This window comes from Pelodiscus sinensis, chromosome 3, assembly GCF_049634645.1.
Source record: "Pelodiscus sinensis isolate JC-2024 chromosome 3, ASM4963464v1, whole genome shotgun sequence".
NCBI lineage: Eukaryota > Metazoa > Chordata > Testudines > Trionychidae > Pelodiscus > Pelodiscus sinensis.
Window position 1 is genome coordinate 6,207,328 of NC_134713.1, and position 12,138 is coordinate 6,219,465.

The following is a 12,138-nucleotide window of genomic DNA, read 5'->3' on the forward strand; positions in this document are numbered from 1 at the left end:
TGGAAGCAGGGGACCGAGGATAATAAAACATGGCTACCTGGAGATTGACATTAATCAAGGCACCGTCAGCACCAAAACCACAAGTTCCTGCCCCAGCTCCTTCCTGTGAGTTCATAGTAGGTTGCAGTGATCACTGGGCCCAGACACGAGAAGGAGACATGATTGCACATGCCTTAAGCCAGTGTGGCCCACCAGCCCACCCTCCTAGCCGCTCACCCTGCTGGCTAGCATACTGGGTTGCCTGTAGAACATCCCTGCAGCTATGAACGTTAGCTACGTAATTACCTTGTAAAAAAGCAATCGTGGGCAGTGAGCGCTCTCTAGTTTGTGTGTGGAGTAATCCATGCCGGGGCAGGGGAGTGCTGAGCTACAGGTGAGGGGGGGCCCATCAAAATCCCATGGCAACAGATAATTTATGGATGCTTCACAAAGGTTGTCCCCTCCCTCCAGTGCAGGGGCCTGCGTCAGTAGGTGGAGGCCAGGTTCTGGGCTAATCTCCGCATTGACACACTATCAGCTGCTCTGGCATGTTGTATTTTGCCCTTGGATCGTCAGCGTGCCAGAAGCCCGCAGCACCGCACACCTCCAGTCGCCTACAGAGCAACTCTTGTGCTTTAATTAAAAAGTCATTTAATTAAGTGTTCGTGAAAGCAAAGGGCTTGTGCAAGCACTAATTCTGCCAATGCACCTCAGTCCTGCCCTGTTGCTTTGGTGCTGGGCATATTTGAGCAGAGATTTGCCAATTTAGGACAGACATTGACTAGTGTGAGAATCACCCAAGGCTTTCACCTCCGATCTCGAGAGGAAAAAGCTTCTAGCGTATGAATTCATGGAAGGGATCCTTAAGGAATCCATACTGAGGCACTTGGATGAGAGGAAAGTGATTAGGAATAGTCAGCATGGATTCACAAAGGGCAAGTTGTGCCTGACCAATCTGATTAGCTTCTATGGTGAGGTAACTGGCTCAGTGGACGTGGGAAAGTCAGTGGATGTTATGTACCTTGACTTTAGCAAGGCTTTTGATACGGTCTCCCACAATATTCTTGCCAGCAAGTTAAGGATTGGATAAATGGACGGTAAGATGGATAGAAAGATGGCTAGAAGGCCGGGCCCAGCGGGTAGTGATCAATGGCTCGATGTCAGGATGGCGGTCGGTTTCTAGCGGAGTGCCCCAAGGTTCGGCTCTAGGACCGGTTTTGTTCAATATCTTTATTAATGATCTGGATGAGGGGATGGATTGCACCCTCAGCAAGTTTGCGGATGACACTAAGCTGGGGGGAGAGGTAGATACGCTTAAGGGCAGAGATAGGGTACAGAGTGACTTAGACTAATTGGAGGATTGGGCCACAAGAAATCTGATGAGGTTCAACAAGGACAAGTGCAGAGCCCTGAGCGCCTGTACGGCCCCTGATAGGCTGCTGCGCGGCCACGAGGGAAGTGAGATCATGAGACGCTTTTCTCTGCTAAACTGAAAAATCCATTAAGTATTTGCTCCTCGTCTAGATATTTATAGATTGTAGCAGGTTGCCCTTTGTCTTTGCTTATTAAGTGAGTCGATTGAGCTCTTTGAGTCTGTCTCTCTAAGGCAGAGGTGGGCAATCATTTTTGATGGGGGGGCTACACCAGGATTGTGGTAGGTGATCAAGGCTGCACTTTTCTATGGAGTAGGCGCAGGGTCTGGGACAGCGATTGGGTGCAGAGAGGAACTTGGGGTAGGGTACTGGGGTGCAGGGGGAGGTGTGGGGGCTGGGAGGGAGTTTGGACAAAGCAGGGGTTGTGATGTGGGGCATGGGATTGGGATGCAGGAGGGGATTATGGCAAGCCAGATCTGGTCCGTGGGCTGCATTTTGCCCACCTCTGCTATAAGACATCTTTTCTAATCCTTTAATTATTCTGTGGCTCTTCTCTGACCTTACTCCAATTCATCAACTTCCTTCTAGAATTGCAGGCACCGGGAGGGGACACAGTATTCCTGTAATGGTCATGCCAGTGCCAAATACAGAGAGAAAAGAATCTCTCTACTCCTCTTAGAGATGCTTCTGACTACGTGTCCCAGGGAACGCATTAAATGCCAGCAGATCACTTCATGTTCTTTTTCTGACGGCTCATTTCTCTCTGAAACAGGCAACTGAAAATGCTCTCGGCCACCCCTCGGCCCCCATCTCTTCTCTGGAGCTCAGGCTCCCTTAGATCCAGAAGGCTCGTTTCCTGCCCCCACGGCCGCTGGGTTCTCAGTCTGTCCTGTGGAACTGCATTTCCCAGCATGTCTGCTCCAAAAGGGCCCGAGGGCCATGCTGGAATGAACCTGTGCATCGCAAGGCCCAGTGCCCTGCTACAGACAGACTCTTAATATTGCTGCTGTTTGTTGTTTTACAGCAGCACAAGACATTAGAAGACACAGCCCCTGCTCCAGAGAGCAACACTAAATCTCAGACATGCCACAGCAAGACAAGCAGGAGCGAGGGAATGGGCCACTGGGGTTCAACAGGTCACAGGCAGTACCAAGCAGGGTTAGGGAGGGGACATTACCTCTGGGTGCGACGGGAGAGATCCCTGCTGGAAAAGCATCCCCCAGTCTGGTGTGCCAGTGTTCAAAAAGAGGTTGAAACATGGAAAAAGGCTCCAAGAAGAAACATACAAATGCGGGGGTTGGAAAACTTGCTTTGCAATGAGAACGGAAGGGCTGTGTCTGGACTGGCATGATTTTGCGCAAATACTTAACGGAAAAGTTTTTCCGTTAAAAGTATTTGCGCAAGAGAGCGTCTATACTGGCATGTGTCTTTGTGCAAAAGATTTGCTTTTGCACAAAAGCATCCGTGCCAGTGTAGACGCTCTCTTGCACAAGAAAGCTCCGATGGCTAGGGCTTTCTTGCACAAGAAATTAACGTGGCTGTCTACACTGGCCATCTTGTGCAAGATTACTTGCACAAGAGGGCTTGTCCCTGAGCGGGAGTGTCGGAGTATTTGCGCAAGAACCACTGATTTTGTACAAAGTCAGTGTTCTTACACAAACACTCGCGGCCAGCGTAGACAAATCTTGCCAGTCTAGACGCACCCAAGGAGTTCAATGTGCTCGACTGGCTGAAGAGAAAGACAAGAGGCAGCTTAATCACTGTCTAAGGCCAGGTCTACACTAGACCTGGCAGCTTGGCTTAAGGTTCACAACTCCAGCACAGAGAATACGTAGCAGGCGTTGGCTTACGCCGATCTCAGCATCCCCACGGCAGGATGCCGATGGGAGCAAATGTGAGTCTAGTTAAGACTCGCTGCTTGAACTCCAGAAGGTCGATGGCGGCAGCGGCAGTCTTTCATGGAGTGAAGACATGTCCTTAGTGCAGTATCTCCGCAAGAAGTGTCTGATACCAAAGGGCTCTTTAATCTGTCAGAAAACCATGTGGAAGAACAATGGCTGGCCAGTCTACTAGTTGACTGATCTTTGTGGGTGTGAGAAGTGCGTTTTGGTGAGCAGCTTAGCAGATGGAACCCACTTGTATCCTGGGAGTCTATGGAACGAGGTCGCAGATGGTTTTTGCGTTCACGACCTCGAATCCCAAACAAGCCTGTCTGCTCATTTCATTTGCTTAGTAAATTGGCTGAGCCAGAAGAATCACTTCATTGATTTGGTTTCAAGCTGATACAGTGCAGTACGGCTCCAGCGCAGTTAGAGGATCATCTCAATCTCTTTGTTCTATATGAAGCAATAAACGGCTGCCTAGATTGATTAAGGTGGTTGGCTGCACTTGGGCATTTAATCAATCTCAGAGGCTGTTTGTTGTAGTGCTGCAAAGCAATACAGATTATGGCTGTTAGACAGCAAACCAGAGCAGGGCGTTTTGTTATTGTATTATCTCTCCTGCTGCAAGACCTGAGCTGCCTCCTGGATTTTCCAGACAGTGCAGCTGAGGACAGGTTAGAAAGTGACGGCCTGGACTACCACCAGTTGAAGTCAACAGAAAGCCTCCTATTAACTTGGATGGGTCTTGGCTTATGCCTGTAATGCCCTGGATGAAGGGCAACACAGGCAGACTGCCATTTCCTTCCTTCTTTTCTTTAGGGGTCATTGTTGATGGGGGCCCTTGGCAAACAGACTTCTCCCACCCTGGTGTGGAGGAGAGGTACCTGGGTGGGGCTGGGGACTAAGCCAGCCTCCTCCCCCCCACACACACACTCACCCTCACCCACCAGCAACAGCCCCTGTGCTGTGGGGTCGGGCCTGGCTGTCCAGTCTGTACATAACATGTCACACAGGGTCACAGTGCCTGGCTACTCTTCTGGGACAAAGTCACGTGTGTGGTGTTATCCTGGGGCATGGGGTTGCAGTATCAGTCAGGTTTGACCATGATGGAGGTAGATGGAGGCAGCGAGTCCGTAAGTCAGGCTCAATGGGGATGAGAGGAGATATTACTGGACCCCTTTTGACGGCAGCAACATGCTTGCTGAAAGGAGGATGTGAGATTTTTCTGGATGGGGATTGGCTGGCATGTTTTTCTTGTATCCTACATTGGACTTATTGAGGTTACCAACATCCATGGATTACCCGACACAGGGCTCTCCCTGCTAACGGCCCACCAGAGCCTTGTGAGGGGATCCAGACACCGACTCCCTCGCCTGTTTTAAGCTTCCCAAGGTCTCAGCAGGCTGTAGTTCTGCTTCTTTTCTTGGCCTCTACAGAACATTTCCTGGGCATTGACCCTCTTATCCTTCATGGAAAGGGAGTCTTGCCCTGCCCACTGGTCTTAGGCCCACTGACCCCCAAGATTTCCTAGTAGTTTAAGCACCTTCTATCCCAGAATCTCACCAAAGGTGTGAGCCTTTTGGTTTCTCTCTTCAAGGAATCATGTGGTGTGTGTGGCATAGATCACCCAGAGACACTGTGCCCAGCATTTTTCAGCACCGTTGCTCTTCAATTAATAACCCAAGAAATACCCAGATCTGTGTATTTAAAAAAAAAAAGTGTCCTGCATGTATGTTCATGCCTCAGTTTCCTCTCTACTCCGGTGCAGTCTTTGGGCTGCGATCCGGGGCCGCCCAGCATCCTTCTGTCCCAGTGTATGGTTGATGGACTGAAGCAAGGAGTTTTCTCTGACCTTGGCTGTCCATCTGCGTCTAAACATCCTAAGTGTCTCTCTGTGGGTCTTCCCCTGACCGGGGAATGGGGATTTTCTGCTGTTCCAAATGCCAACCCCAGCAGAGGCAAGGTGGAGAGAACTGCTTTCCACTAGGAGGCAGTTACTCTTTTTTCCCTCTTCCCCGGATAAAACCCATTCAGGTGCTGATAGTCCTTAACCTGTTGGCTGTGTCCCTGTTCTGCAGAGACGTGCATCCAGACTTGGGAGTCCACGGAGGATGGGCTCACAGACTTTGCCCATTTTCCATGATGTGGCAGTTTTGTGATAACTCCACCCACATCAACCACAGTTCAGAAGTTGCACAGTCAGAGCCTTCTGCTCATCACACCATGATCCTTTCCATTTGGACTTCTGTAAGCTCCCAGCTGAGCTCTGAGGGTTCCATTTGCAGGAAAGTATTTGCCATGTCCAGTGCGTTCCTCACACACTCCTGAAAGCAGGATCTGGCCCTTCTCCTTGTGGCCAGAAAGCAACCACGTTCTTTAGAAAGTGAGTGAGATTTGATAGACACTGCTCTTAAGAGAATGGATCCTTTCTAGAGGACTTTTAAAGCAGCTCTTGGAGTTGGGTTGGTTGAAACGTTCTTGGGGAAAAGGATGTGCAATTCGGTAAGGCATTTCCGGAAGGGTGGTATTTTCTTCAGTGGATAGAAGCAGGAATTCATGACATTTCTTCCATGGGGAAGACAAGCCACAGAGATCTGTCTGCTGCAAATACTGCATCCGCTTTTTTAAAAACAGTCTTTCTCACTCTAGAGTCGTTCTCCACCCCCTGCTGCTCTCCTCTTCCTTCTCTGTTACAGACATCTCTGCGGTTCCGTTTCTGCAGGGACGCCTGTTGCTGGAGGTCTGGGTTATTGCATGTGTGAGCATCTAGCGAAAGACAATTCTCCTGGCATTTGGCACTTAGAGGGGGGGTTAAATCCCATACCCATGTGCTGGGAGTCCCATTCCTCTGGAGAACTCACCCTGGTTCGAATCTTCGCTCCCCATGTTGCAGCCTCTCTGAACTTCTGACGCTATTAATCCCTCTCTATTTTTTTTTCTCTGGGTTCAACAGTGTATTCAGTCAAGCTGGGCAGAACCAGCCCACACCTGCACAGCAGGGAATGTACAACAACATGAGCATCACCGTGTCCATGGCCGGAGGCAACACGAATGTCCAGAACATGAACCCGATGACGGGACAGATGCAGATGAGCTCACTGCAAATGCCCGGGATGAACTCCATGTGCTCCGAGCAGGTAAGCGCTGCAACGGTCTCGTTCCCTGCAATCCGAACGCTAGGCTCTCCAGGAGCACGAGCAGCCAATTCCACGGGGGTGGGGGGTTGTGCCTCTTAACAAGCCTCTGACGTTTCTGTAGCTTTTGCCACTGGTGAGGAGCATGTCCCCCCCAATAACTTTGTGGTGCTCACCATGGGAGATGCCTGAATTCCTGAGCCAAGCAGCTAATGGATGTAAAGTGTTTATGCTTTGTGTTCAGGGGGGTTTGCATTCCAGATGCTTGTGGCTATAACTTGAAGCGCATCGCTTCTCCCCCGCTCTCTGCGTCATGCACACCCTGCCTCAGTTACCTCTTCTCTAGCAGGCTGGGTGACTGGAGAGCCTGGCTCAGGAGTCACTTGGTGTTTTACAAAAGCGTCCTTGGGCTCTCCATTTTCTCTGGCGTGTTTACTTCCGGGCTATCTCCTTCCTGTGCCTGAGAGGCAGGAACCTGCTTCCACTAGTACAATTATGTGTGTGACACAGCAGCAGAGGGCTAGAGGGAAGCAGGCAGGCCTCTCTGTCTTCACTGGCACCAACAGTTATAAGCTTAGCTGGGTTTGGAAGCCTGGTGCGACACCGGATTAGTCACATTCTGAGATCGTTACAGCTGCTCATCAGGAGTGAGTTCAGATCTTCAAAGGTAGCGGTAGCTGTAGGGAGAGTTCCGCTGCTAAAGCCTCCTGTAGCCCAGGCGGTGTGTGCCAAGGGTTCCTGACTACTAATTAACGAGAACTTGACCTTTCATAGGAAGGAGACAGGTTTGTTCATATTTAGACGCAGCCAGGAAGACAATTCAAACTTGGTGGCAGAGCGGGTAGGTAAAACTCCCACAATGTTAGTAGGAGCAGAGCTGAATGCTTTTGAAATTCACTGCCCAAAGGCTCAGGGTAGCTGTGTTAGCCTGTACCTTTAAAAACGAGTAGTCTTGAAGCAACTTAGAGACTTACAAAAATATGTAGGGTCATGAGCTTTCGTGGGCACAACCCACTTCTTCTGATGAGCTTGAGTGGAGAAAAATGGGGGACCCAGAATTTAAAACAGAAAAAGAAGGGAGAATCAGAAAAGAAGTACTCGTTCTGATCCTGTACGGCTGCTTGGATATGCTAGGAGGTCAGTGGACTGGCTTTGGAGCTTTTCTTCTAGGAGTCACCAAATCCTTGTTAAGTGTCTCTTTCTAAAGCAGGATCCCCATCCTTACTAACCAGGTAGGAACTGGAGGAACCAGCGTGCACCACAGAAACTCACCACTCTTTCCAGAGTCTTTGGAGCAAATTAGGCCCGGGGCCAGCTGACACCACTTGCACTGAACTCAGTAGTTATACCAGGACTGATTCCTACCCCGTTCCTCTACAGCCAGCTTCTGCAATAACCGTCAGTCGCAGAGGATGGTACAACTGTGAACCCAGACAGATACATGCATGTACACACCCCCTCGGAGCCAGGCAGATATGGATCTTCTGTCAGTACACTTGAAATGGTCCGAGAGGTCTCCTGGCCACAGAATTAACTGCTGCACTCGTGCTCCTAGTAACTCATTTCCACAGCATCCCTTCAGCGTGTGTGCAGAGTAGTGAGACTGGCAGAGAACAAACTGATTCCCTTACACCACTGCGCACAGAGGGCGAGCTGGTGCCGTTTGCAGAGTCCTGTGAGGCAGGGTGGAACTGCACCTGCTGTGAGGGAGGACAGGGAGAGATTCTGCCTCCAGACGGGGCGGCGTAGGCAGCTGCTCTCACTGCATCATTGGTGTGGGTAGTGCGGATTGCTTCCTCTACAGCTGGTAGGCATTGTAGACTCATAGGGTTGAAAGGGACCTCGAGAAGTCACCTAATGCACCCCCCAGAGCTGTGGTGAGACCAAGTAACCCTACACCATCCCTGACGTGGGTCTGTCCCCCCAGGTCTTAAACACCTCCCAGGATGGGGATTCCACAACCTCCCTTGGAAGCCTCTTCTGGAGCTTAACTCCCCTGAGAGTTAGCCAGGCCTTCGTAATATCAAACCCAAATCTCCCTTGCTGCAGATTAAGCCCAATACTACTTCTCCTACCTTCCGTGGCCATGGAGAACAGCTGATCCCTGGCCTCTTTAGAACAGCAGTTGATGTGTTGGAAGACCATTACCATGTCTTCCCTCAGGCGTCTTTTCTTCAGACTAATCCTGCCCAGTTGTTGTAACCTTTCTTCATAGGCCAGATTTTCACTCCAGCTTGTCCACGTCTTTCTTAAAGGATGGGGCTCAGAAATGGATGCCGTACACTAGGTTAGGCCTCACCAGCACTCCTCCCCAGGGCTTTCCAGTAACTAGGAGGCACCAAGGAATGAGAAATCCCTGCCCACAGGGACTGCTGTTGTGATGGGGGTATGCAGGTGGTTGCACGTGAAGCTGCTTGCACGTGTCCTTGTGGCTGCACAAGGGCCAAGGGCCATCTTGTCCAGTGTTTCTTTGTGTTGAGTAGTTGGCCCCTTTAGTGACTACTCTGACTGGGAGAGTCTCTCTCTGTTTCCAAGGCCAGACCTGAGATCTCTCAGGTCCATAAGGGGCTCCAGCTGTTTGGGCTTGTGACTCAAGAATGTGGTAAAGCGCCTTTGGGATCCATTGCATGACGAGAGGGATCTGTGCTGTATTGCTCTTGGCAGCGTCCCCGTTAATTACTTTCATGTGTGAGCATTTGTCTGTCTGCACTTAAAGCTTCTTGGTCTTGCCTCTGACTGCTGGCCCCTCCCAGCCTGTTCTAAAGGGACTCGTCATGGGGGCTTTTTGAACTGCTCTTTATGGCTGAGATAAACGGTTTGGAAACCAGCTTTAATTGTGCATTTGCTGTCGAGTGAGCTGGGAACCGAGGGAGCCTGGTTTGAAATACACTGACTCAGGCCCTACTTCAGAGGCCACACTTAGGTCATTGTGTCCTGGCTAACGCAGGGTTAGTCTCTGGTATGGTCTGATGCTGTCAGTCTGGAAGCAATGTGAAGTCTGAGCCATTTGCGCTGCCTCTCCTGTCAGTTACCTGGAGTTCCATGCTCCCTGCAGACAAGATGCTGTAGGGAACCACCAGCAGCCCACGTGGTGGGCACGAGGGAGCTCTCCTCCGAAGGAACCCGCTTGGACCGCCTTAGTCCAGAGTGCGGTCAGTGAAGCACAGGAGCATTTCAGCCCCTCCATGGCTTCCTTCTGCTTCAGCAGATGGAGCGAGCCATTGCTTACAGCTGGGGGTCTGAGAGGCAGGGCTTGCTGGAAGGAATGCATAAGGCCGCAGCCATCTGCTGGGCTAGATTACTTTCATTCAGACAGTCATTGGCATCTTGCAACAGGGAGTGAGCTGCTCCCCAGGCTAGGTGCGGAGTCAGGAGTGCTGCTCGCGCTCTGTCAGCACCAGAACCAGGTCTGCAACCCTGCTGAAATCTGGGAGAGGAGCCTGAATTGAGCTCCCTGCATCCCTCGAGGGTTAAACTGGCAGATGGGGGAGCTTGTGGTGGGAGAGGTCAGGGAAGCAGTGATGGGAGAAGGAGCCCAACATTTCTGATTCTCCCCTTGGCTCAGATGTTCTGTTGTGAGGCAAAGCAAGGGACTGCTGGAACAAACAGGCTTAGTCCAGCAATGTCCCACTCAGCTATTTCCCGAGGCCATTCCAGCCGGTCACGTCGAGCCTGCCAGCACATACACAATTCAATGCTACAGCTCTCTTGGGATCCCTTGCTTCCTGCAGGGTTGACGCAGAACAATGGGGCTGGAGGATGCTGTGCTGGGGAGAGGCTAGAGAAACCTCCTCAGAAAGCAGGTGAACCATCACTGAGTCTTGGCTTTGCTTTGACAGGTAAATGACTCAGCGCTGAGACCCTCCGGCCTTTACTGCAACCAACTTTCCTCCACTGACCTTTTGAAAACAGAAGCTGATGGGGCGCAGGTCAGTAAGACACTCCTAAACCCAGACCCATCTGAGGTACAAAGAGGAGATGTTTGGTCATCTCGGTAGCTAAACTTCCTTGCACCTGTTTTATCAGCGGGTTTGGCATCAGGGAAGGTTTCTGTAGCAGCAGAGAATAAACTGCAGGGCTCAGGCCAGTAGGACCTTCTATTTTCTGTGTAGTATAGTGCTAGAATCTGCTTTTGATTGCAACGACCTGCCCTAAAAATCTTGCTCTGTTCTCCTGCTCTGGTTGAAGCCTGCATGGCTCAAGGCTCATTGCTCTGGTAGGAAGGGTAATCATCCCCAGCAGTGTGAGGAGTACATCAGTGCAGTAAGCTGAGCTGGAAAAGTTACTGGACATTGGAGAGAGGGGCGTCACTAAAACGCATCAGCTCTTAGGCTGGCCCCAGGTACAGTGACAAACGAGTGATGCTTCTGCCTTTGAAGGGTCAGATTTGCTGGTAGAACTATGTTAATGGGAACATCTGCTGTCCGAATCCTCGTTTCCATGACACGTGTTGATCACAAGTCCCTTTATAATACATCAGTGTGTGTGTTTAGTGCCTTGAGAGTACACTGAGCCCGATTATAGTTGAACCGTTTGTTCGGGTCAGAGAAAGGGGTTCAGCCCTTTTTGCAAATCAGGCCCTTTTAAAATGTCTCATGTTGAAAACCCAAAATCACTAGCAACTTTTGAGTATCTTGCACCAACTATTGCCTTTCTGCCTGGCAATACTGCCAGTTTTAGCCCAGAGCATGCATCCAACCAGCAGTGTGGAACAAACCAGCATTCTACTAGTTTGTTTAGAGGTTACATATTCTGCTTCAATAGGAACTTCTCTTTGTCCCCACATTTGCTGGTGACTAATTGCACTCCTGTGCTGCTCTTGTGTTGAGTCAGTTTTGCAAAACTTGCCTAAGGCAAGGAATTCTGGGCTTCTGAAGCGCTTATAAAATAGCATCAAACAGCATAATTTTTTCAGTAGCATTGTCCTTTGAGTGAGTAGATTTTTGCCCCTGAGCTGGTTACCATTGTCAAAACTGGTAATACGTATTTAAAACAAAATAAAAGTTCTATACCTACTTGTAATTTTGTAATAACCCAGTAAGTATTACAAATCAGTTGTACTTGTCGCCACTGTGATGCTGTTTGGTTTCTATTTTTTTCATTTTGCTCAATGCAAATCAGCTAGTCAATTTCACACTTTTAATTTCCTGGTCAGTTTCACTTTGTGACTCTTACTCATTAGGGTACTGCAGTATTTCGTTTGCAAAGACTATAGGGAAATATTAATGACCAAACAAAACAAAACAGATGGTATTTTTGTTGAAATAAATAGAGAAGGAAAACATGCCCTACCTTTTGGTTCTATGGTGCTTAATTTTGGACCTAACTCTATCTTGGTATTGTCCCTTGCAGCCAGTAAGAAGCCATGGTGTACTCTATTCAGCAGCATAGCATAAGCATTCTACCTTGTGCATCTGGTCTATTTGGCTACAGTCAAAGGGGTTTCAACAGTATTAAAAAAGAATGGATACTGGTTTCCAGCCTTTGATACTGTGCTCCCCTCAGAGCAGGTGACACGGACAAGGAGGCTCTCAGCACAGAGTGATGGCTGGCCGGCAGCTGGAGACATGGGAATGCCATTTTTTTAATGAAAAACATGTGAACCTTTCAGAACTCTGATCCAAATGAGTGCAGTAGTTTTCTTTTTATAGGAAAAGAAGACAGAAGAGTTCTTCTCTGTGGTGACTACAGACTAGAGGAATTCTCTAGTGAGTTTCCACTTCACGTAGTACCCAGTCCATAAGCCAAGGGGCCTGTTCCTTTTTCCCT

The 12,138-nt window shown here is 49.6% G+C and overlaps 1 protein-coding gene across 9 annotated transcripts in view; it reads left to right on the plus strand.

Moving 5' to 3' along the window:
• NCOA1 (nuclear receptor coactivator 1) overlaps positions 1-12,138 on the plus strand; it is a 346,176-nt gene that overhangs the window by 326,016 nt on the left and 8,022 nt on the right. For 6 of the 9 annotated variants that reach the window (XM_075923291.1, XM_075923289.1, XM_075923295.1 and 3 more), the window contains 2 exons: positions 6,189-6,372; positions 10,209-10,298. In XM_075923291.1, coding sequence (XP_075779406.1) covers positions 6,189-6,372; positions 10,209-10,298 — 274 coding nt within the window. Of the gene's footprint in view, positions 1-6,188; positions 6,373-10,208; positions 10,299-12,020; positions 12,078-12,138 lie in introns of all 9 variants that reach the window. The other 3 variants (XM_075923293.1, XM_075923292.1, XM_075923296.1) reach the window with 1 other exon arrangement.